Source organism: Mustela nivalis (assembly GCF_964662115.1).
Source record: "Mustela nivalis genome assembly, chromosome: 2".
NCBI lineage: Eukaryota > Metazoa > Chordata > Mammalia > Carnivora > Mustelidae > Mustela > Mustela nivalis.
In genome coordinates this window covers 147,155,235-147,181,788 of record NC_139021.1, presented here as the reverse complement: position 1 = coordinate 147,181,788, position 26,554 = coordinate 147,155,235, and the positions used below count along the sequence as shown (strand labels likewise).

Here is a 26,554-nt window from a genome sequence, read left to right as displayed (position 1 = left end):
CCCTCTTATTTGAGTAGCCTCCTATTGCATTTAACCAACAAAAAGGATCCTGACTTCTTAGTTGTGCTATGACATCAAGTTGTTTTCTTTAATTTTTAAATTAATTTATTTGAGACAGAGAGAGAGAGAGAGAGAACATGAGCAGAGGGAGAGGGAGAAGCAGACTCCCCACTGAGCAGGGAGCCTGATGCAGCACTTGAACTCAGGACTCCAGGATCATGATAACCAAGTGAGCCACTCAGGCGTCCCTTAAGTTGTTTTATTATCTTAAATTTACTCAAGAGAAGGGTAGGAGGGGACCCCTGGGTGGCTCAGTCGGTTAAGCGTCGACTCTTGACTCTTTATTTCTGCTCAGGGTCGTGAGATCGAGCCCCACATTAAATTCAGCTCAGAGTCTGCTTGTCCCTCTCCCTTTCCCTCTGCCCCTCACCCACTCATGCGCTCTCTCTAAAAAAAGTAAGTAGAATCTTTTGAAAAAACCCCCAAACTATATATATATATATATAGAGAGAGAGAGAGAGAGAGAGAGAGAGAGAACGAGGGTAAGGTGGGAATCCTGTTGGTATCAGCCCATGGGTTTTGAAAGAGTAGAGAGAAAGCCCCAAGCTCCAGAATTCTTACTCCTAAGTGATTTTAGGGAGGGATCTTCAAGTACTGTACAAATGAAATGTACCCCTACCGTGGCAAATTTTATCTCCAGTTTCTTACAGAGTTTGGGATTCTAGAAATAGGTTAAGAACCTTCAGCAAGTGGTTTTCAACCTATGTTAGAGTCCCCTGGGGAGCTTTAAAAACACTGATGCCTGGACCGCGTCTCTGGACATTCTGATTGAACTGGAACTGGTTCAAAGCTCTCCAGGTGCTTCCAGCAGGAGCCCTGGCTGGTCCCAGGCCAGCAGCAGCAGCATTACCTGGGAGCCTGATACAAAGGCACAGTGTTGGGTCCTCCCTTCACGCGCAAGATCAGAAACACTAGGGGTGGTGCCCAGGAGTCTCGGTTTTCACAAGACCTCCGGGGGGGATTCTGCTGCACTCAGACTGGGGTTCGAGGGGGTTGGGCCCCTCCAGGGTACATTTGCCAGTTATGGATATATTTTTAGTTGCCACAAGTAGGCTTTCGATGCACTTGGCTTCTACGGGGTAGAGGCCAGAGGTGCTGCTAAACGTCCTAGGAATGCTCACGTAGGTCAGCTCCCCACAACAAGGAAGTCTCTGGCCCCAAATGTCAAGAGTGCCGAGGCTGAGAAACCTTGCCTTACTGAGAGTGAGGAGAGAGTTCACAGGAATTATGATCACAAAGTGGGGGGGGGGGGAGGATTATGACCAGAAGCAATGAAGGAATGTCCTTTGTGAGTTCTGGGCAGAGCCTTTGGTCAGTGAAAAACTGATGAATGTCAAAAGGTGATCAGGAAATCCCGAAGGATTACATTTAGGGAAGGCATGGCATTTATGGGTGATGAATCCCCCTAGCTGAACAGATCTAGGGAGACGTGTGTGCCTTGGGGGTTCCCCTCACCTTTCGTTAGCTCACAGATGTGCTGCAAGGAGATCGCGCCCCATGGGAGGGGGCACTGGGATCCAGACCCACCTCTTCCTCTTCCGATAGCCAGTTAAAAGCAGTGGATGGAGGCACTTTCTCTCTTAGAAAAATGTAATCACAGTTGTGAACATTATTTGCAACCAGGGAGTATCACCCAGATAAGAGACTGGGACTCATTGTTTTGCCATAAAACTTTTTCTTTGTGAGACTGCTCTTTCATTCAGTGGCGATTCCTTGTATTCCCTGCCTTTTCTTTTCTTTTTTTTCTTTTTTTTTTTTTTTTTAAGATTACTTACTTATTTATTTGATAGACAAAGATCACAAGCAGGCAGAGAGGCAGGCAGAGAGAGAGGGGAGGGGTAAGCAAGGCTCCCTGTGGAGCAGAGAGCCCCATGTGGGGCTCGATCCCAGGACCCCGAGACCATGATCTGAGCCAAAGGCAGAGGCTTTAACCCACTGAGCCACCCAGGTGTCCCCCCACCCACCCCAGCTTTTCATTCAGGGAATGCCTATTTGTTAGCAAGGAGATGAAAGGATCTTTACTTCATGGAGTGAAGCAGTAGAAAAAAAAAACAATTGATTTCCTCCATATTTCGGGGAGATGCTCCATGACCGAGGCCCAAAGGTGAGGGAGACGTATGGAGACATCCAGGGCATCCCTAAGGTAGGTCGCTGGCAGCTGTGACATCGGGAACCTTGTTTATCATCAGATGCATAAGGATCTCCTGGGGGGTTGTTAGTGACCCGGATTCTGGGCTCCCCACCGAGAATCTGATTATTGCAGTTAGGAAGGGAGCAAAACATTTGTACTGGGGCCCAGGGTGTTTCCCCAGTGCAAATGGTCTGAGGACTGTATTGAGAAATAACCAGTAGTACGGGGGTGGGGGGGGCTAGCTTAGTCAGTTAAGCTTTTGGCTCAGGTCCTGTTTTCGGGGTCCTGGAATAGAGCCCCGTATTGGGCTCAGCAGGGAGTCTGCTTCTCCCTCTGCCTCTGCCCCTGCTCACACACACACACACACACACACACACACACACACACACACTCTCTCTCTCTCTCTTTCTCTCCCTCAAACAAATGAATAAAATCTAAAAAAAAAAAAAAATCTGTGGTACAAAAAACAAGACTCCTTATATCTGGGAAGATTGCAGCACGTGGTCCCAACCTGCCTTGCAGCATCCTCAGTGTGTCTAAAACGAGCGTGTAATTGATGGTACTTGGTAATTCACATGTAGCTCTTGACTCTTAGGGTCACTCTTAACCTAGCTCTCTACACAAAATCCATAGCCCAGGGTGGGCTTCCTTCTCCACACAGAGAATTAGGTCCCTTCAGAAAAGAGCTAGAGTCCTTGCTCTGTCTAATGCCGCAGAGCAGCTGTTTCTAGAACCTTCTTTCCCTGTGATTCCAGCAGCAGTGGCCTTATGTTTTGCTTTCTTAACCCAGCCATGGTGTCAGTGAGGCCAGGGGTACAGATGAAACTCCCTGGCGCCTGATGCCGGGCCTTTGCCCTTTTGTTCCTGGATGGGAGAGCTGATGAGGGATGGCCGTCTCCTGGGGCTCCGCTCAGTGGGCCACATGCCCGCAGCACAAAACCCAGCCTTGTCAGACCGCTTGGTGAAATGCGGCAGTGAGTTAAAATCCCTCAGGCCTGTTGCTCAGGTTGCCTGCACAGATCCGAGATCCTGGCGTTTGCATTTTCCCTGGAAGAGTAGGGACGGACTTGGACTTTCTGGAGTCAGCGGTCTGGGAGAGTGGCGTCCTTCACTGCGCGGAGACATGCTGGGGCCGCCGGGTTTCAGAGAGGCCGAATATCCCAGCTGGCCTCCGCGTTGCCCAGCAACAGGTGCTGCCTGCCTGTGGCTGGGGCCTCTCTGCTGGGCCTGCCCTGCAGTGGCTTGGTGTTCTGGGAAGGGGGCTCTGGCACTAGCTCTCTTTGCCCCCACCCCACCCTCCGCCTCCCTGCCGCGTGAGTGTCCCTCCAGCCTGCCAGCCCCACCATCTGCTTCAGGGAGGCCTGGGCTGGGGCAGGAGGGACATTTTCTGCATGGCAGCTTGCAACAGAGCTTAAAAATGACATTGGTGCCTTTGAAAGTCTGGTGGCAGAAGACAAAGCTGCACATGAGTTTGAGGGACGTAAAAGATTTTTAGAATGGTTTTGAGGGCGCAAGAAAATGTGGTGTTTGAAAAGCTAACCCCAGGTTCGGTTCAGTGCAGATGTTTTGTTCAATTTGGATCTGAAGGCTGTGGATTCAGCCTCCAGACAAGGATTGTTTGGCCCGGTCTGGTCTGGGTTTTGAAACCTTTGAGCCCACATTTATAATTAGAGAGGTGTGTAGAAGGAAGTTAAGGGAAAGTGGGAGATAAGGCAGCACAGGCTGAGCTTCCGGGCCGAGAACAGCTGTCCTGAGCAGAGTGGCCGCCACCTGTGCGGAACTCAGCCCAGCTTTGCTGTCGCTCGCTCGGTGGCAAGGCGGTGCTCCATCTACGTGTTTGTGACCCTGGCTGAAATGGCTCAGTGTTTTATCTGTTTGCAGAGAAAACTGGGGGCGGTGGTTTCGGTGTTTTGAGTAGATAAAACAGGGCATTGTCTTTATGCAGCAAAAGAAACTCTTGGAAGAGAGGGAAAAACTCAGAACTCTAGGGTCTTGGGTGCTACCCCATCCAGAGAAACTCAGATGTTCTGTTTGAGCTTTTCTCCTCCTGCAAGGGGACACTTGCTCAGGTTCCTGGAGCTTCAGGAATGCAACAGAGAGAAGGTGTGATTGCTCCTGAGGCTATGGGGACGCACACACAGGAGGCCGGTGCCTGCGGGCCAGTGTCCCCAGCCCCTGGGTCTGAGTGTTTGGCGGTGTAGCTGAGCCTTCCGGACTGGCCAGATGTTTTATGTCTGCAGCCAGGGCTGCCTGGGGAGAGCCTCCTCCGTGCCACGTGGTAGAGGCTGTGATCTGAAACCAGAACTCGGGCCTCTCAGAGCCCCTCGCCTCCTGCCGGGGCAGAGCGGGCCACAGATGTCTACAGCGTGCTTCTGGGGACGCTTGTGGGAGATTCTCACCACGACCTTGTCCCTGCTTGATTGCTACAGTTTCCAAACCAAGGAAGGGGCTCCAGTGAAGGGGGAGCTCGTGGTGGACACTGCCCTGCTCCAGTGATCCAGAAACTTCATTCAGTGGGACGGTTTGTCTCTCCAATGAAGGATGAGACTGAAGCCTGATCGCCCTTGCCTTTTTGGTCCTGAGGCCCGCATCTTTGGAGTCTGTCGAGGTGGATGCTGTGTCCTTTTGCCCCACGTCTGTGTGCCTGGCAATGGGGCTGAATTGTTTGTCATCCTCTCGTGCCAGAAATGACTACACAGTCCTGGTCCCTGAGCAGTTTGCTTAACCCCTGTAAATCCGGGACTGGCCGTGTGCTCTCCATGTTCTGGCCCACCCTGCATCCTGTCGTGAATCCTGGTCTGTGACCCCTGCTCTAGCTCTCAGAATTTCATTGTTTGTACGGAGACCTGAGCCCCTAACTCTGACCACTCAGAGCTCTCACCGAGTGAATCTGCGGAGCCCACGCGTCTGAGACAAGATGTCTATACAGAAAGGCAGTTTTGATTTTTGTTGTAGGAGAGGGTTTCTGCTATCTCTGTCTCAAACTCCTCACATGCCACTGAACTCCTCGACCCCTGTCATCAGGCTCAGCCCGCACCATCCCACTGAACTGGCTTTCCCCCAGGACTTTTCCAGTAACTTCCAAGGAGGAAAACCCAGTGGATGTTTTCCAGCAGCACCTGCTGCTATTAAAGAATCTTTAACATCTACTCTCTTGGCTTCTAGAACTCTCAACTTCAGTTTTCCTCTGCTTCTGTGACTGGCTCCCAGCTCCCTCTGTAGCAAACTCTTCCTACCCAACTTCCTGCTCCCTTAAATGTTAGGGCAGGTGTTCCCTTCCCTTGAAGCCTTATCCTACTGTGCTTTCTACTTCTTTTGCTTTTAGTTCAGGCTCCTAAGTTCCATGAAGAGAAACCTTCTCAGACTAGCTTAGGCAAAAATGTTGAGTGAACCTAAGACCACGGGAGGACCTTGTGGACTCTGGCTCAGAGACTACACTGAGCCTCCTGGGCTGTAGGCCAGGGAAGAGAGAGTCAAAAGGAGGCTGAGATGTTTGATTCCATCCCATCCTCCCGCTTCCTCTCTCACTGACCATGGCCGTACCTGCATCTCTAGCTCTCTGTGGAAGGCAGCGTTCCCCCCTGTCACTCCCAGCATGCTTGCTTTTTCCATTTGGACACTTAACTACCTGCTTCTCCAGGTCCCAAGGGCTTTACAAAGGTGCATTCCTTTTGACTCAGCAATTCCACTTCTAGGAACTTCATCTTAAAAACCTAATTTGATTTTCTTGACTGTTTCCTTGGCTGTGCAGAAGCTTTTGATTTTGATGAAGTCCCAAAAGTTCATCTTCGCTTTTGTTTCCTTTGCCTTTGGAGACATATCTTGAAAGAAGTTGCTGTGGCTGATATCAAAGAGATTACTGCCTATGTTCTCCTCTAGGATTCTGATGGATTCCTGTCTCACATTGAGGTTTTTTATCCATTTTGAGTTTATCTTTGTGTACAGTGTAAGAGACTGGTCGAGTTTCATTCTTCTACATATAGCTGTCCAGTTTTCCCAGCACCATTTATTGAAGAGACTGTCTTTTTTCCACTGTATATTTTTTCCTGTTTTGTCGAAGATTATATGACCATAGAGTTGAGGGTCCATATCTGGGCTCTCTACTCTGTTCCACTGGTCTATGTGTCTGTTTTTATGCCAGTACCATGCTGTCTTGGTGATCACAGCTTTGTAGTAAAGCTTGAAATCAGGTAACGTGATGCCCCCCATTTTATTTTTGTTTTTCAACATTTCCTTAGCGATTTGGGGTCTCTTCTGATTCCATATAAATTTTAGGATTATTTGCTCCAGCTCTTTGAAGAATACTGGTGGAATTTTGATCGGAATAGCATTAAAAGTATAGATTGCTCTAGGCAGTATAGACATTTTAACAATGTTTATTCTTCCGATCCAAGAGCATAGAATGGTTTTCCATCTTTTTGTGTCTTCTTCAATTTCTTTCATGAGTGTTCTGTAGTTCAAGGAAACAGTCAAGAAAACAAAGAGGCAACCCACGGAATGGGAGAAGATATTTGCAAATGACAGTACAGACAAAAGGGTGATATCCAGGATCTATAATGAACTCCTCAAACTCAACACACACAAAACAGAAAATCATATCAAAAAATGGGCAGAAGATATGGACAGACACTTCTCCAATAAAGACATACAAATGGCTATCAGACACATGAAAAAATGTTCATCACTAGCCGTCAGGGAGATTCAAATTAAAACTACATTGAGATATCACCTTACACCAGTTAGAATGGCCAAAATTAGCAAGACAGGAAACAACATGTGTTGGAGGGGATGTGGAGAAAGGGGAACCCTCTTACACTGTTGGTGGGAATGCAAGTTGGTGCAGCCTCTTTGGAGAAGAACAATGTGGAGATTCCTCAAGAAATTAAAAATAGAACTCCCCTATGACCCTGCCATTGCACTCCTGGGTATTTACCCCAAAGATACAGATGTAGTGAAAAGAAGGGCCATCCGTACCCCAATGTTTATAGCAGCAATGGCCACAGTTGCCAAACTGTGGAAAGAACCAAGATGCCCTTCAATGGATGAATGGATAAGGAAGATGTGGTCCATATACACTATGGAGTATCATGCCTCCATCAGAAAGGATGAATACCCAACTTTTGTAGCAACATGGACGGTACTGGAAGAGATTATGCTGAGTGAAATAAGTCAAGCAGAGAGAGTTTCACTTATTTGTGGAGCATAACAAATAGCATGGAGGACATGGGGAGTTAGAGAGGAGAAGGGAATTGGGGGAAATTGGAAGGGGAGGTGAACCATGAGAGACTATGGACTCTGAAACACAATCTGACGGTTTTGAAGGGGCGGGGGGTGGGAGGTCGGGGTACCAGGTGGTGGGTATTATAGAGGGCACGGATTGCATGGAGCACTGGGTATGGTGCAAAAATAATGAATACTGTTATATTGAAAATTAAAAAAGTTGAAAAAAAAACCTAATTTGAGTGGTGTGTTAAGGGTTGAGTCTGTAAATGTTCATCCTCCTCATTTATTATAGGGAGCAGTTAGAAACACTTTGTGTGATCAGTAATAAGTTCCCATGAAGCCACTTCTATTAATCTAATACATTTTTTTCACTCTGTTTCTCTCTGTATTTTTATTCTTTCTATACATTTTTGCATTTTCTGTGTTTTTTTTTTAAAGATTTTATTTATTTACTTGACAGAGAGAAACACACTGAGAGAGGAAACACAAGCAGGAGGAGTGGGAGAAGCAGGCTTCCTGCTGAGCAGGGAGCCTGATGCGAGGCTCGATCCCAGGACCCCAGGACCATGACCTGAAGCAAAGGCATACGCTTAACGACTGAGCCACTTAGGCGCCTCTTCTGTGTTTTCTTAAATATGACTCAGCACAGAGCTCCAGTCCTCTTTGAAGTTCCGTGTGACCTCCTCAGACTGGTTGAGTTCCTTCTCTGTGTGTTTCTGGCACTGGGCACACCCTTCTGTTGTTACAAATGCCATGGAATTCTCTGATTTCTTGATGAGACTTTAAAATGTCCATTGTTCTATTTCTTGTACTTAGGAGAGTGCTGAACATGGCTGATAATGAACATCTGTTGGCTCAAGACATTTACGTGGGTAGGGAAACATTTTGCTGAGTTCAAACGTCTGTAGCTTTTTGCGGCAGAGAAGGGTTAAACGATGCTTTTGGCTTCCCTTTGCCTTTCTGAGCAGTCGGCATTTGATCAATCAGATTGGTGATGAAGTTGATCATAGGAGTTTAGGAAATGAGGATGTATGTTATTAACGGCTCAAGGTTGGTGTTCACCCCAAATTCACATGTTGAAATCCTAGCCCCTAATAAAACCGTATTAGGAAGTGGGGTCTTTGGGAAGTGCTGATGTCATGAGAGTGGAGCCTTCTGAATAGGATTATTTGCCCTTCTAAGACAAGACCTCATAAGAGCTTGCTTGGTGTCTCTCTGTTCTCTGCCATGTGAGGACACCAAGAAGAAATGTCTACAAACCAGAAAGGGAACTCTTACCAGTTACCAGTTCTGCCAGCATCTTGCTCCTGTGGGAAGTGTATGTTTATTGTTTAAACTGCTCAGTCGGGGGTACCTGGGTGGCTCAGTGGGTTAAAGCCTCTGCCTTCGGCTGCGGTCATGATCCCAGGGTCCTGGGATTGAGTCCCACATTGGGCTCACGGCTCAGTGGGGAGCCTGCTTCCTCCTCTCTCTCTGCCTGCTTCTGATCTCTGTCTGTCAAATACATAAATAAAATCTTAAAGAACAAAAACAAAAAACTGCTCAGTCGATGGTATTTTGTTATAATGGCAAAAGTGACTGAGACAAAGATGATCATGAAAAAGAATGGACATAATTGTAGAGTAGCATGTATTTCTAAAAAACGATACAGGGATCCTCTGTACCCATTTGTGCCCTTAACCTAGTTTCTCCCAATGGTAACATCGTGCAAAACTCTAGTAAAACCCGGCAACCAGGATGTTGACATTGATACACCCAAAATACAGAACATTCCCCTCCCCACAAATGTTTCTTAGAGCCAAACCCAGGTTCCTCCCATCAGCTACTTGCTGCTTAACCTCTGGCAATCATTAATCTGTTCTCCATTTCTGTAATTTTGCCATTATATAAATAAAATCATACAGTATGTAGCCTTCTGGGATTTCTGTCCCCCAACCCCCACCCCCCCATTTAGCATCATTCTCTGGAAGTTCCAGATTGCTGCATCCCTTAGTAGCCCGTGGTGTGTATGAGCACAGTTTGTTGAGCCGTTCACCTCCTGAAAGACATCTGGGCAGGTGCCAGTTTGGGGTTAATGCAAATAACGCTGCGATTTTGTGTGAACTCAAGTTTTCATTTCTCTGAGGGCATTTGTCCCAGAGCAGTTGCTGAGTTGAAGGGAATTTGTAGGTGTATCTTTTATGAAACTGTTTTCTGGAGTGGCTGTGCCATTTTATATTCTCACCAGCAAACTGGTCTCCAGTGACCCAGTTTATTCATAGCCTTCCCGACATTTGGTATTGTCGCTATTTTTTATTTTATTGATTTTGATGGGTGTGTGAGATATCTCGGCGTGGTTTAAATTTGTACTTCTCGAATGACTGAGGAAGTTGAACATCTTCTCATGAACTTATTTGCCTCCTGTATGTTCTCTTTAGTGAAATGTCTCTGGTTCTGCTCATTTCCTAATAGGATTGGTTGTTCATTTTTTTTTACTGTTGTGTTTTGAGAGTTCTTTATATTTTACATACTAGTCCTTTGTTGGATATACAGTTACAAATGTTTCCTCTCAGTCCATAGCTTGTCTTTTCATCCTCTTCATACGGGTGTTTACAAAAGAGAAGTTTTTAATTATGATGAAATCAAGTTGATCAAATTTTCTCTATATACATGATGTTAGTATGAAGTGTGAAAATTCTCGGCTTATGGACGCCTGGGGAGCTCAGTCGGTTAAGTGTCTGCCTTCGGCTCAGGTCATGATCCCAGGGTCCTGGGATCGAGTCCCATATCGGGTCCCTTGCTCAGCAGGGAGTCTGTCTCTCCCTCGGCCTCCCACTTGCTTGTGCTGTCTCTCTCTCTCTCTCTGACAAACAAATGAAGTCCTTAAAAAATACATTTATGGGTTTGTAACATTAGTTTAAAAAAGGGAAAGTTTCATTCTGTATATTTTGTTACCTTTTACAGAATAAAAGAATTACGTATTACAAACCAAAAAAAAAAAAAAATACATTTATAAAAAAATTTCTCTGCTTAGTCCTAGATCCCAAAGATTTTCCTCCTATTTTCTCCCCTAAATTTTCTAGGTTGTATTTTCTGTGTAGGCTTGTGATTTATTTTGGACTGATTTTTGGTAACGTATGAAGTTGATCTTATCTGATACCACTGTGTCTTTGCCTTCAGATCTCTACATCTACGCTGTTCTCGTGTGCTGCGTGGGGATCCTCAGTGTCCTCCTCTTCACCCTGACCATCATCTGGCAGTCTGTGTTTAGCAAGAGGAAAGCCAGAGGTAAGAGGACCGATAAGGTCATGTCTGGAACAGGAGCACAACCAAACCACAGACGGGGGAAGATGCTGGGCAAAGTATAACCTTGTTTGAAAAATGCATCGTGAGTCAGGGATTATGTCCCTGTGACGGGTGAGTACAGCGAGTGAGGAGATGTGTCCCCCTTACTCTGCTAAAATCAGTTGTGCCCGCGTTGAAATTTCTTTTTCTCAAATCCCTTCCTTCCGTGGTCTCCGAGGCGGTGGCCCTTCTCTCTGTCATTCGCCCAGACGGGGCTATGGAGTCAGACGAACCGGGATTTGACTGGTTTTAGACGTGTTCCTTAACCACGTTGAGCTTCACTGTCTTCATCTATGAAACGAACTGGGGTGGACACTGCCTTCCTCAGACGACGTGCGGTTTTGAGTGTTCATTATTTAATTATAGTACTGGCCCCGGGGCCTGGCGCCCGGCATGCAGGTGGGGTCAGGAAGGCTCTGCCCAGCCTGGGGGCGGTCACTTCCATCTCCTTCCCTGTCAGCATCCCTCCTGGCCTGGATCTGTCCTCAGCCCCGTCCTGCTCTGCTCTTTCTCTCTTAATGATTATAGTTCTGGGGACTCCAACTCTTACCTCCCTATGCAGGCTGCCCGGGCTGCTTTTCCACTGCAGTCCCCACCTCTCAGCAAGCCTTAATGTCTCGTTTCCACTGGAGCCTGTATGCTTCCTCCAAAACACCCTCCCTGCACACTGTCTGCATTTACGAAGTAGGTGTGGACGCTGTAGCTCCCCGAGATGATGTGGATGACAGCTGGGCTCTGGAATTAGCCATCTGGTTTAGATGGCTGCTCTTCACTTACCAGCGGATGACCTACCCGCTGAGCCTCACCTTTCCCATCTGAGTAATGGGAAAGCAGTCATTTGTCCAGTCCCATGGGATTATTGAGAGGCTAAAGTTCAACAACAACAGCAACAAAACCTTTAACACATTCCAACTCTTGTCAGTGTCAATGACACATGGTTAGCATTATGCATCAGCCTGAGGTCACAAAGCTGGGAAGTGTTAGACTGGGTGGTCACAGTGTATGGGAACGCTTGCACAGGGAGACGGAGCCATGCTTCTAGAGGGCCTCTCTGCCAAGGTGCAGGCAAAGCTCAGGGAGGGTGGGGGTGCACTCGGGGACCAGCCTGCAGGAAGCTGTTGCCATTGCAGAGTTAGGAGACAAGGGCAGGAGAGGCTCCTGGGACTTGCAAGAGCTACCGCTGTGGGACAAGTGTCACCAGCAGGAGCCTTAGGAGAGGGACCCAGGCAACGCCATACCAGGAGGCAGCAGGGAGGGAGCCGGGAGCACTCATTCCTCTGCTCTCCTTTCTCCCCTCTCCTCTGCATGTCCTGCTGCTGCGTTGCTGTGCTCTCACCAACCAGGAGCCAGAGGGCAGGGTGTGGAGCTCAGCCTCCTGGCTAGTCACGGTGGAGAGGGACACAGAGACACCCAGCACACCCAGGCCTATGGCGGATCTTTCATGGGCCGTACCCTTCCCACAGTGCTCTCTGCGGTCTCTCAGCTGAGCCGGAGAGCCTTCCTCTGCAGCCTCCACCTACCACATCAAGAGTGCCCAAGCTTTCCTCCTGTTGCAAACCCTTGCCTACGCCTGTGAGCTTGTGGGACATGTTGTACAGATGCCTTCGCTGCCCTTCAAGAGAATAACGAGGAAGGTACAGGCCCGTCATCTGATCCATTCTCCTTGGAATTTGGCTTATGACAGCTGCTCAGCAAGTGGGGGACAAATGTGTTTGTTTCCTAGCTGCTTTGCTCCCAGCTGTTGGAGTTTGGAAGCCCCATAAGCAGTCTCTAAGCCTGTTTTGCTCCAAAGGCACCTCTGCCTGGGTTTGGGAGCAGGACAGAGCAGTGTGCCTTGAGCTGCTGGCTCTGGTAGTTGGTAGGTAGGATCGGGGAAACAAAGCAAAGTAGTGAGTTCAGGAAACATCCACCTCCTCCAGAGCCAACGAAGCAGACTGCCAAAGTACGTGCCGTGCCTCACACGGAGCCCCCGAGAACCTGATCCCAGTCGCCCTTGCCCCCCTACCCCCAGAGCGAGCCCAGACAGCCTTGTGTGCACCTGTGCAGTGTCCCAAAGTGCCACTGAGCTTCCAGGAGCTTCGCGGGGTCCACATTGCTCGGTGGCTCCTCCACAATCCTGTGTAATCTTCACCACCAGTCCCTACTGCTTCCGTTTGCGAGAGAGGACTCAGCGGAGAAGCTTGAGAAAGTCCTGAAAGGGGTATGGCAGAGCCCAAGCTCAGCCTGATTCTGAGGAAATTTCTATGGAGGAGAGCTTCACCATCCGGGAGCCAGGCTTGCCAAGGAATTTTCTTTCAGCCTTCATGGCGGTTCCTGCCAAGGTCCTTTCCAAACAGCAGGTATCGCTCCCGTAGTCCCTAGGGAGCTCTGCTTTATTCCAGCAGGCTGGCCTTCTGTGGCCCTGGCTGGGCTGGTCCTGCCCTGTGGGACGCTAGCAGCCAGGTGCCTCCCAGCCACCACAGGGCCGGGGACAGGGACTGTGCAGGGTGGGGCCAGGGTTACCCCTCACCTGGACCTCGGAGCCTTAGCACAGCGCTGCTCGAACCTCAAGGAGCAGAGTGTTCACCAGGAAGCCTGCTCAAATGAACATTCTGACTGAGTACTTCTAATGAGATCATGGCGGGGCCATGGTTACCTGTGAGACGCCACGCTTCGAGTGGCAAGGCCTTAGAGCTGGTTCTTCTGAACCCTGTCCTCCTCTGTACCCGTCTTTTATACGAAATATTTTGAAAGGATCCCATTACCATCTTGAAATGAAACTCAGAGATGAGATGAGCTGCCTGTGCCCACAAAAATACAATCGGGCTCAGACCCCCTTGTTATGTGGACAGTTTCTGGGTTTTCTGTGTCACTGTGTGTGGGTTGGGCCTTCTGCGTTCTGGCCACATGGAGGAAAGCCAAGCTCTCTTGCCCAGCTAAGAACCTCAGAGCATCCTGGCTGCTCACAGACATAAGGAAAGCGGAGGGGAGCCCAGCACCGGCTCTCCCGCTCCTTCCCCTGGATCTTCCTCAAAGGGGGTATCAGAGTAGCTGTCCCTACTACCGGTGCCATCCCTTGGAGGCTGCCTGAGGTAAACAAAGCCCAGCCTGGAAGCTGGGGGGCCAGCAGCCAGCGTCCTTCTCTCTCTCCATTCCCGCTACTTGGCCCTCCCCCCGCCTCGCGCTGCCTTGTTTTCCTGGGGTGCTCCTTGTTCTCGTGAGCTGCTGTTAATTGCACCCATGGGTTCCTTGCTTTGCACTTTCCTCCTGAGCTGTGACTCTTTGTCCTGGCTCTTAGTGCCTGGGTGCTTGCAGCTTTGTCCCAGGGGCTCTGCGGCTCTGAATCACCGTGGAAAATACGAGTCCTGGTGGCCCAGGACCAGTCCCTGAGTTACTCCTCAAGCACAGTGCTTTCCTGTGACTTTTACTTGTTTGGAAATGAGCCCAGACTTGCTGCTTTGAGAGGGCTCTAGCAATCCCCCAGCCTTCCCTGTCTGAAATCTTACAAGGGCAGTTTGAAGGCACTGTAGGACCAGACGGAAGGAGATGGCCTTAACACCTTTGTCGCTACTCTCTGTGACATCTTGGTCTAGTTGACACTGCTGTGCTAGACCCCTAGCCCTGGAGCCAGGGCTTCCTAGAGTTTGCGAGACCCCCACGTTCCCCTGCTGCAGGCTTGTTCTCCCGGCTTCCCCAGGGGATGGGGCCAGAGAGCCTATGAGCTGTATCCCCAGGAAGAAGGTGGTGGGGGGTGTATGTCCCTGTCACAGCCACGCTCAGTGAAGGGAGGAGGCTCAAAGCATGGAATCGGGGGTGGCTGTGGGTGAGGAGCAGAGAGGTGACCCTGGGGCCTTGGAGAAGTTGATTGGCTCACCTGCCTGCTGTCGCGGACACTTGGGCAATCCCTAGCATGAGCTCTCCTCGCCGTACACTTCTTAGATGCAGAGTTGGTCTTCAGAGCATGTGGGAAGGTTGGCTGGCTCTTGTGGGCCCACTGCCATCTTGGGAAGGGGACCCATTCTCCCTGCGCGGGTGCTTGTCAGCCTCCCCAGGAGCCTAATGCCAAGAGCATGGGACCCAGAGCCTGGATTCAAGCTCCTTTACTTTCAGAGTGGGTCTTCTTAGGCCCCGAGTAGACATCCTGCGTCCCCAAGGGTCTTCACTATAAAATAGGGATAAGAATTTCTCTTACTTGCGTGGCTCCTGGGGATGCTTTTCCCAGGGTGGTGTGGCCGCCGGTCCTGGCGTGGGCAGTTCTGGAGAGCACCTTCCAAAGCCTGCAGCTCAGTTTCCAAACTACATCCTTCCATCACGGTCATGGTGACTGTGGGATCAGCCATCCTGGCTGTGAGGGCAAGCAGAGCTCCCAAATATTGTCTCCAGCAATGCCCCAGGCTTCCCTGTCTGAGCTCGCACAACGGCAGCTTGAAGGCACGGTAGGACCAGACGAAGGAGATGGCCTTAATGCCTTTGTCGCTGGTCTTTGATGTCCCAGTCTAGCCGGCACTTGCTGTGTTAGAACTCTAGCACACACATGTCGTCGGACATTTTCTTAGTAGTCGCATTAACAGGGTAAAGAGGTTAAAAAAAAAAGCCCAACTCTTTTATTTAAAATATATCTAAAATAGCATTTCAACAAGTATCAATATAAAGATTCAGAATGAGATATTTTACCTTCCTTTGTTCATGCTGAGGCTGAAATCCAGCATGATCTCATACTTCCAGCACATCTTCCTCGGGACTAGGCGTATTTCGAGTGCTAGGTAGCCACCTGGGGCCCACGGCTTCCAAATGAGACCAGTTTCTAGACCCACAACTTTATGTGCTGGTGTTTTCCATCAGTGCTTTTCACGTGGTCATGAAATAGCTCCCTGTAGCAAGAGGACAGGCAATAGGAAACCCCATTCTCCTTCTCAGCTTACCACTTGGTGCCCGAGGGAAATGGCTTCACCTGGCCTTGTGACTGAGCCAGCCCTGAAACACTGTTAGGGCAGGTCTGCTTCCTGGCAGGGGCTGGGGTTTTGGATGTGACGTGATGGGAGCACAGTCCCGTGTAAAGGGAAGGGCTGGCAGGAAGCAGGGCACAACCCTGGGCTTATCTCTCCCCACAGGGAAGTGCAGATGTTCTTTTCCAGGCTGCTGGGCTGTCTGTCCCTGCTGGAGCTGGGCGGGGGGCGGGGGGCTGGGAGAGCACTGTGCTCAGTCACTCTTGCTCCTTCGGCAGATGCATGGGACCTTTTGCAGGGGCTGTTACAGTCCTTGCATGGTGCAAGAGATGCTTGGGGAGCAGAGCAGAATTATCTACAGGTCCTACCTCAGTGTTTCTGCAAGGCCTGGGTTGGGAGAGGGTGTAGGCAAATTAGAGGAAAGTTAGGGGAGGGTCAGGCCTTGACCTTGAGGCTTCAACACTGGTACAGAGCCTGATAGGATGGGGGAGCGTGGCTACTTCCACTCCAAATCACCCGTCTGGGGGTGGTAGTGGTGGCAGAGATGGGCCCAGATGGGGATGACAGGCTTTAGCCTGAACAGGTCATCTGGGAAATTTGGCCATGAGGTGGGGGCTGGGAGCAGTGTGGCTCAGGCTGAGGTGGCAGAGAAAGGGTAGCCCCAGCTCACACACACATTTCTGCCAGGAGGTGAGAAAAACAGTCTTTTCCTTTTAGTCGTCCAAGTCCTAAAGATCACAAGATCACCACTGAAAAAGAACACTGTCCTGAGTTTTCATTTCTGTGCAGTCTGTTGCCTTTGTGTGGGGCTAGGAGCCCCTGGTCAAGTACGCTGGGTGCAAGGTCATGGCCCATGATGGCGACGGGCTCCAGGACCCCCCCTTATTGGCTTCCTCTCTTGCTGGTCTCACTTCCCCACTCTCCAGTGGGTTTGCTGGCATCCCATCCCACAGACACTCTGTCCTGAAATGCTTATCTTACAGGCTCTGCTTCCTGGGAGTCAGTGCTGATGAAGTTACATATATTTAAAGGTGACTCTGTGCCATGGCTATGTCTCCGATGTGTATAGGTCTTATGTTTGGTATGGATTACTTTTGGTTCCCTGGCAGTCCCTCAGCCTTAAAGGAGCATCAGCCATGTGTTTACTGGTCTGAGACATCATAAGCATCAGTCAGCAAGTGCTGGCCGAGGGGCATATTTTGTGCCAGGCGCTAACCATCCTCTCTGGGCCCCTGGTCTTTCTGAATCAGCCCGTTCTCCTGCAGCCAACGATTACAAGTCACCCTGGCCTGCCCTCCGGCTCCCTGGCTTCCTGATCTCCAGGCTGCTCACCTCACTGTCCCTGGACTGGATTTCCCAAAGTAGAGGCCAATGCATGGATTCCCTAAGACTCCAGCCCCAGCTCTTCCCTGCCCAGCTGTGGCACAGTGGGCCCACCATCTCTCCTGAGACTGACTCTCTACATCTATAAGGAGCTCTGATACCAGCCACCCAGTATCTCTGAGAATGGTGAGGAGGAGTAGTTATAAGAGGGCTCTAGAGTCAGGCTGCCCAGTGTTGCCCTTTCCTAGGTGTGTTAGTTTGCTTGGCTGCCATAGTAAAGCTTGTAGGTGGCTGTCTTCTCCCAGTATCTTCACACAGTCTTTCCTCTGCACCTGTTTCCTAATCTCGTCTTAGAAGGACATCAGTCATTTTAGATTAGGGCCCACCCCCAGTGACCTCATCTTAACTGAATCACCTGTTTAAAGGCCTCACCTCCAACTACAGTCACATTCTGATGTGTTGGGTTTTAGGATTCAGCATAGTAAGGATGCAGCTCAGCCCCTAACATTAGCTGTGTGATCTTAGGCAAGGTCATTAACCTTTCTGTGTCTCAGTGCCCTCCACCATAGAACTAGGTGCATAACAAAGTTTTTGTGAAGATTAAATTCAAGTGCAAATTCGTGGTCTTCAAACATTTTTGCTTGCATAGCACCTATAAGCATTTCAAAAACTATGCACCCTTGAACATTTTTTGTTGGTGTCTAAACTTTTTGATCATAAGTGTAAATTGTTGAAAAGGAGGTAATTTCTAGGGCATCACAAATATGGACATCTTAAAACAAAGTGTTTCAATCTCTTTCACATCTAAATGTTATGAATTTCATAACTACCTCTCTTTATTTAAAAAGACTATGAACATGCTTCAGCTATTAGAAATTGGATATTGTTCCTTTTTCTCCTTGAACTTTTATTTTCACTCTACTTTTCCCACAAAATTTTATCCCACTTTAATGGAGTTATTTTTGTTTACACTTCTCTGTAAAGATAATGCGTATAAAAATTTAAATTAAGAGTTTTTAAATTTCCTTATTCCATAAGTTTCTAGGTATTAAATTTTTTTGTGTTGTTATTAATATTGAACAATCAATAAGATTTGGAAAATGAATATAAAATTAATCAAAACCCCATAGATATTATCAATTTACATAATCAGTCATAGAAGATCATTTTATTGGAGATGTATTTTTATTAAAGTAAATTTTTATTTTAGTTCATATTCCCTTTGTGTGAATCTGCTTAATAACAGAATTCAACATCACTTCTAATTTCTACTTTTTAAAGTAGAGAATTGAGGCTGAATTCCATTACTAAGAATAGAAATGATGTTGAATTCTGTTATTAGGCAGATTCACACAAGGGTATATGATCTGTCATTGAAAATTATTTTTAATACTTGACCAGCTGACAACTGGATTAGGTCATTATTTAATCCTTGTCGAAAGCAAAATATTGGAAGACTCTCTGCTGATGAAAGCTTTAGTCGCCCAGTCCTTAGTCATTTGCTTTCTCAACACTGGCACCAACTTTTCAAATCATTTCCCATTTGGTGCCTCCTGTGTTTTACCTCCATAGCACAAGTCAGGATGGGTGAGAGGTGTACCTTGATTTTGTGAAGAGAAACAGTGATGTGATGGGGAGGGAAGAAAGGAATGCAGCCAGAGCTCAGGCATGTTCTGGGAGAATGAATTCTGGAAGAAAGAACACTGTGCTAGGTGAAGATCTAGAAAGTAATTTCCTTAACACTACCCTTCCTAGGATTGCCCACTGGTTTGCAAACCGCAGACACATGATCATGGATTTATTTAATAAGCCTAGAGTCAGGCCAGGAACATGAAATGTTCTGTAAAACTAATTATGGTTTTATTATTGCTATGACTGTAAATTTTCCAGAGCAGAGTAGGTGCTCGGTAAATAGGATATACAAAGAGTTTATGCACTAAAAGTGAGTAGTAACAGGTAAACCTAAAAAGCCCTTTCTTTCTTTTTTTGTTTTTTCTTTTTGAATTAGTGTTTTCTCTTTATTTATTTATTTATTTATTTATTTATTTATTTATTTATTTTCAGTGTAACAAAATTCATTGTTTATGCACCACACCCAGTGTTCCATGCTATACGTGCCCTCCGTAATACCCACCACCACGTTCACCTAACCTCCCACCCCCCACCCCTTCAAAACCCTCAGATTGTGTTTCAGAGTCCATAGTATTTCATGGTTCATCTCCCCCTCCAGTTTCCCCCAACTCCCTTCTCTCCATCTCCCCATGTCCTCCGTGTTATTTCTTATGCTCCATAAGTAAGTGAAACCATATGATAACTGACTCTCTCTGCTTGACTTATTTCACTCAGCATAATCTCTTCCAGTCCCATCCATGTTGATACAAAAGTTGGGTTTTCATTTCTGATGGAGGCATAACACTCCATTGTATATGGACCAAATCTTCCTTATCCATTCGTCTGTTGAAAGGCATCTTGGTTCTTTCCACAGTTTGGTGACCATGGACATTGCAAAAAGCCCTTTCTAAAGTAGAGCCCCTGTCATGCTGGTCTGGAACCAGCCCTGGTCACCTGCAGGACAGATAATGCCAAGTGTAGCAGCTTAAAAGTAAAAGGATTTTATTTGCTCACAATTCCATTGGTCAGCAGTTTCGGCTGGGCTTAGCTGAACATTTTTTCTGGTCTTCGCTGAAGTCCCTCCTTTGCTGCAGCCTGCTGGTGGATGAGCTGTGGCCTGGCTGCTCTGGAGCCTCAGCTGGGGTGACTTGTGCCTGTTCAATATGTTCTCATCTCTCAGTAGGCTAGCCAGGCTTCTTTACGTGGTAGCAGAAGAGTTCCCTGCAATGAAACAACAAATGAGCAAACCTCAGAGCACAGGGGCCGGTTAGGCCTTTGCTTGCGACATATTGGTTATTATTTCATTGACCAAAGCACGTCTGGCAGTCAAGCAGTTTCACAGCGGTGTGGACAGACACAGGGAGGTGCGATTCATTGGGACCATCAATGTAATGATCCACCACCCACCTCCGGAGCCCATGGCTTTGCTTCTATTTGAAGTGAACTCAATTGTGAGATTAGATTGTCCACTTATTAGGATAACTGCCTAGTTCTTCTTGTTTTTCCTCTGCTGCTAGAATATTTTTTTTTCCACTATGAGACCTACTGTGGAGGATGTCTTGCTCTAAGACTGTCTTTCCAACACCCCCCCCCCTGCCCCCAGAAGAGTGTTGATCAGAGAACAAAATGCCAGTTTGCAGAGAGGAGCATCTAAGTGGAAACAGGTTGTCCCCAAAGGCTTTCTCATGACTAAGGCAGAGCTTCCAAGTTGGGTGATTGTTACTCTAAGACCTTCCAGATCAGAACCACCTCAACCTGGCTTGGAAAAAAAAAAAAGACTGTTTTAGGTCATCAAACTAAGAGATCTGGGATATATGGTTCATGCCTGGCTCAGTCTAGGTGTGGAACAGTATTAAGTCAATGTGGTATCCATGCTATGGTTATGCTTACTCATCCAAAAAGAAGTATGAAAGCCCCAAGAAGTGGCTTGTACGAACATCTGGGCAACGCCTGGGTACCTACGTTCCCTGGTGATTCCTGGAGCACATGCTTCTAAAGTAACATTTATTTACCATCTTCTATTTCTTTTCATTTTACAGCGAGACATTATTTGGTGAAATGTCCCCAGAACAGGTAGGAATACTTTCTTTCTTTTTTCAAATGAAACTCTTTGATATTTTCCTTTCTATTGATATTACCACGAAATTGGCTTAATTTGTATCTTTACCTAGCTGCATACTACCTGCATGGTAGTTTGCAGTTTGGCCTAAAAATGTGTGTTCTTCATGCACTTGCGTGCTTCTAGATTCCATGCTCTGGTTTTTACACCCAGATTCCAGAGAAAATATAACTCATGCTGGTTCAACATGCCGGCTGGAGGAGCCTTGGCACCTGCTCTTGGACAACTGTTTCCCCTGTGTAGGAGGAAGCTAGCAGCTAGACTGAAGCGCTTTGATGCTTTCTGGCCACAAATCCTCCTAATTCCCTTCCACCCGTGCCTGCTTGCCCGATGCCCTTCTCTGCAGAATGTGGCCATTAGAAATACATGTGCTGAGATGCTAGCCTTCTAACTGGTGGAACACACCTCACAGGTAACATAACAGTTACAGCAGACATTGCAAATTCATAGTGTTTAGAAATTTGAGACTTCTGGTTCAGGCACAATGGCATAGGTCAGTTTCTCCCTGCTCTTCCCTGCTAAGCACAACCATAAACCCTGAAAATAATACCAGAGACAACCAAAGGAGGACTCTGAAAGGGGGTAAGAAGAAAAATGATGAAAGACAAAGAAAAACAAATCTTAAAAGCAATGAGAGTGAAACAATCCATTACTTACGGGGAACACAAATTGGAATGACAGTGCAGTTTTCATTGGAATTGATGGAAAGCAGAAAGAAGTAGTACATTTTCTCTTTAAAATATTTTATTTATTTATTTATTTATTTATTTATTTATTTTAGGGAGAGAGCAAAGGAGAGAGAGAGCATGAGCAGGGTAAGGGGTGGAGGGGGAGAGGGAGAGAGAGAATCGCAAGTGGACTCCTCGTTAAGCACAGAGCCTGATGTGGGGCTTGATCTCACGACCCTGAGATCCTGAGCTGAGCCCAAATTAAGAGCTTGGCATTTAACTGACTGAGTCACCCAGGCAGCCCAAGAAGTGGCACATTTTCAAATATCAAAAGAGAAGAACTGTCAACTACGAATTCTATATCCAGCCCAACTGTCCTTTAGGAATAAAGGGGAAATAAGGACATTCTCAGATGAAGGAGAACTGAAAGAATTTGTCACTATGGGTCCTACATTAAAAGAAAGGCCAAAATAAATTTTTGAAATAGAAGAGAAAGACTTGATGCATTAGGGAAGAAGATCAACAGTAGAGCAGAAATATGGGTACATAAGTAAGCTATTCTATTCCTCATGAGTTTTAAAAATAATATCTTGTGGGATGCCTGGGTGGCTCAGCTGGTTGAGCGGCTGCCTTCGGCTCAGGTCATGATCCCAGCATCCTGGAATCAAGTCCCACATCGGGCTCCTTGCTCGGCAGGGAGCCTGCTTCTCCCTCTGCCTCTGCCTGCCACTCTGTCTGCTTGTGCTCACTCTCACTCCTCTCTCTCTCTCTCTCTGACAAATAAATAAATAAAATCTTTAAAAAAAATAATATCTTGTAATCAAAACAAAAATTATAAAACCATCTGATACTCAGGAAAAGCATTAAGATATTTAGAAGTGGGGAGGGGAAAGTCACCTAAATAGAAGTGAGGTTTTTACACTTCCCTCAAAGTGATAGAAATTTGGTAAGTCACACATTTATTTATCATGCTCAAAGCAACCATTAAAGTGACTATGAAAAAAATACACCCAAAAACAGTATAGAGAAATAAATACAGAATCCTAAAATATGTTTCAGTAACATAAAGGGACAGATGAATGAAAAACACAGGAAATAAACAGAAAACAGATAATAAAATGACAGACTTAATTGCTAACATACTGTTTCTCTTACCTGGTTTAAAACTTAAACAGTTTAAATACATTAGTCAAATGACAGAGATTGACAGAGTGGATTAAACACACACACACATACACGCGCGCACGCGCGCGCGCACACACACACACACACACAACATGTGTATATGCTTTTTACAAGAAACTCACTACAAACCCGGTGAATTAGGTAGGTTGAAATAAAAGGATGGAAAAAGTTCTACCTTATAAACAAAACCAAAACAAATCTGGAGTGGGTAGACTAATAATATGATAAAATAGACTTTAGAGTAGAGATACTTATTAGAAACAAAGAGGGACATTTGATAATGATGACAGGATCAATCCACCAGGATAAAGACCCTAAATATATGTATACACACCAAACAGGAGAACTACCAAGTATATAAAGCAAAGAAAAAAGAGCTGAAAGAAGAAAGAGATAAATCCACAGTTACAGAGGGCAGCTCCAGTACCCCTTCTCAGCAGCCAGGAGACCTTCTGAACAGAAATTCGTAAGGGTATAGAAGATCTAAACACCGCAATCAAGGACAGGCCCAAATTGATACAGATTGAACACTCGGACCACCACCGGCAGAACACGTGTATTTCCAGCCCCCGCAGAACATTCGCCATAAGATCTAGCCTATCTTAGACCAAATGTTGGGCTTTAAAACAAACCTAAGCAACCTTAAAGCAATGGAGCTCATACAAACACATGGAAATGAAACAGCACACTTTAAAAATAATGCATGGATCAAAGAGGAAGTCTCAGAGGAAATAAAAAAAAAGAGTATTGACCAAAAATAAGAATAAATGCAACAAAACGTGTGCGATGCCTTTAAAGCAGTGCTGATGGGGAGATGTATGGCCTTAAATGCTTGCATTAGGAATTAGGAAAGCCCTCAAATCAACAATCTGAAGTCTCACCTCAGAAAATTAGGAAAAGAGCAAAATAAACCCAAAGCAGGCAGAAAAGAATGAAGTGATAAAGGTCAAAGAAGAAACTGATGAAATTGAAAAGAGCAAAACAATAGAGAAAAATCAGTGAATCAAATATCTGGTTCTTAGGAGACTGACTGCTGGGAGGAAATGGGTAAAGTGTACCCAAGATCTCTCTGCTTTATTTCTTATGACTGTATGTGAATCTGCAGTTCTCTTCATAAATACTTCAGTTGGATGTGAATTTGGATGTCTCTGGAGGATCTCTCTCTAGCCCCAGCAGTCCGTATACCTGACTGCTGTGCATTTCTGCTGCTGAGTTTGGGATCCAGAGAAACCCTATTACTAAAATCAAAATATAAACTTCTTTTATTGAGAGTTCACCACCTTCCAGGTAGTTGTTTGGAGTAGACCAACAGTGAAGAAGAGAGATAGAAATCCCTGCTTTGTGGAACTTATAGGCACTGAATGCAAATGCTTGTGTCCCTGGGAGAGATGTCTGACTATGGCCAAGTGAAGACATCAGCAAAGCCTCTCCCCACAAAGGCAGCTTTTAATTGAACCAAATCAACAAAAATAATTATTCTAACACTCTGGGAAGACCACAGGTGTATGCTAAACAGAGAGCCTTTTATACTGAAAAAAACTGCTAAGCTGCTGCTGACAGTGGGGTCTGGTGGGGTTTTGGCCTCTGTTTGCTCTGAAACTCTTCCCTCCTGCTTTGTTGGTGAGCTTCTTTCAGAGCAGGGAGTGCTGCGAGGACCACCAGGTGCTCTGTTGTTAGAAGGGGGCTCATGTGGCTTAGAGCAGTGTGCAGTGCTCACGTTCAGCAGCAGTATCCCGGGAGGTGACCTTCTTAGGGGGGTTGAGCAAGGAGGGCCAACAATGCTGCTAGTCTGAGCTTTTGGTCACAGTTAGGGCAAGTGTATTTCTCACTGAGACAACACACATGGGAAGTGGATATGGAGAACACCCAAAGGAGAGAATAACACTGTGCAAATAGTAGCAAGAGACATGGTAGCTGAATTAATATCAGATAAGATATATTTTAAGACAAAAAATAGGACGAGAGACCAAGAAGGAAATTATAAATTGTGAAGGATTAATACCACCAGGAAGGTACAACAATTATAAAGGAACGTGGGCCTAACAACAGAGCCTCAGCATCCATGAAGAAAAAAAGAAAAGGGAAAGATGAAATTGGTGATTCTAGAATGATAGTTGGAGATTGCAATGGTCCACTCTCAGCAATTGATAGAATACCAAGACAGAAAATCAACAAGGGCACAGAACATCAAGCAATTTTACTTGACATGGAATGCTCTACCCAATGACCACATACCATACTTGTCAATATGTCAATATATGACCATATATCTACGCCACAAAACAAATCCACATAAATTTACCAATTTTATGTATGTAAGAAATCATACAAAGGTTGGTCTCTGAGCAACAGAATTGAATAGAAATTAATGACAGAAAGGAATCTGGGAGATTTCCAAACATTTCAAAATTTAAAACAACACACTTCTAAATAATACAAAGAAGAAATTACAAGAGAAATTAGAAAATATTTTGAATTAGATACAAATGAAAACAAAACACATCAAAACTTACAAGATGCTGCTAAAGCAGTGCTTCAAGAAAAAATTATGGCTTTAAATGCCTATATTAGACAAGAAGAAAGACTTCAAATCAATAACCTAAGCTTTCACCATAGTTAACCAGAAAAATAAGACCAAGTGAAATCCACAGTAAGCAGAAGAAAGGGTATAACAAAGATCACAACAGAAATCTATGACATGGAAAAAACACACACGCACACGTGCACAGAGAAAAATCAATAAAGCCAAACTTTGTTCTTTGAAAAGATCAATAAAATTGACAGATCTTAAGTAGACTATACAGGAAAATAAAAAAGAGGAAAAACCAATTACCAAATCAGGAAGCAAAAAAGAAATAGCTGGAGCTCTGGGGTGGCTCAGTCGATTAAACATTTGGCTCTTATCTAAGCTCAATTCTTGATCTCAGGGTTGTGAGTTCAAGCCCTGCATTGACCTCCATGCTGGCCTTGGAGCCTATTTAAAATTAAAAAAAAGAAAAAGAAAAAGAAAAAGAAGGAATCACTACAGACTCAACCAAAGTTAAAAGGATTATAAGAAAATAATATGAACACATTGGTTCTAACAAATTAAACAACATAGATAAAATGGAAAAATTCCTAGAAAGACACAAACTACCAAAATTGACTTAAAAAGGAATCTATAAAGTGAATAAACCTGCAGTAAGTCAAGAAATTGAATTGTTAGCTAAAATCTTTCCAACCAGGAAAAGCCCAGGCCCACACTGCTTTACTGGTGAGATATATCAAGAATTAAAGGAAAATATAATACCAGCCCCTCACAAAGTAATTCAGAAAATTTTGAGAAAGCATGATCTTTTCAACAAATAATGCTGGGATAAAATACAGAAAGATCTCTTGCACCTCATAATAAGATGCCAAATAACACAATTTAAAATGGACAAAACAAATTTGAGTACATACGTCCCTAAAGAAGATACGCAAAAGGGCTAACAAGTTCATGAAAATATGTTCATTATTCATACCTGCTCTAAGAGCGATAAAAAGACAATGTCCAGTGTTGGTGAGGATGTAGAGAAACTGGAACCCTGTTTGTTGCAGGTAGAAATGTGAAAGGGTGTAGCCGCTTTGGAAATCAATTTAGTAGTTTCTTAAAGCATTAAACACATACTCACCATAGGACCCAGAAAATCGGTCCCAGAGAAACGAAAGCATCTGTCCATGCACACACAAACATACTGTTGTTCATAGCTGTTTTGTTCATAATAACCAGAAGCTGGAAACAGTCTGAATACAGCCAAGAACTGGTGAATGGATAAACACCATTGAGGAATCCATTCACTAAAATACAGTTTGCTAATAAAAAGGAACAGAGTGCTGATACATGCGGCACACGGATGAACCTCAGAAACGTTATACCAAGCAAACTAGACCAGATGCAAAAAATTATGTATGGCATGATATCATCTATTTGGAATGTCCAGAAAAGGTAAATTTATAGGAACAG

The 26,554-nt window shown here is 45.9% G+C and overlaps 1 protein-coding gene across 4 annotated transcripts in view; it reads left to right on the top strand.

Annotated features, from left to right (window-relative positions):
• Positions 1-26,554, top strand: part of VSTM4 (V-set and transmembrane domain containing 4) — a 98,929-nt gene that overhangs the window by 29,307 nt on the left and 43,068 nt on the right. For all 4 annotated transcript variants that reach the window (XR_014307511.1, XR_014307512.1, XM_082718829.1 and 1 more), the window contains exons 4-5: positions 10,574-10,681; positions 20,637-20,670. Coding sequence is in view for 2 of the 4 variants with exons in the window: in XM_082718829.1 (XP_082574955.1) it covers positions 10,574-10,681; positions 20,637-20,670 (142 nt within the window). In the remaining 2 variants the exon portion in view is untranslated. The remainder of the gene's footprint in view (positions 1-10,573; positions 10,682-20,636; positions 20,671-26,554) is intronic.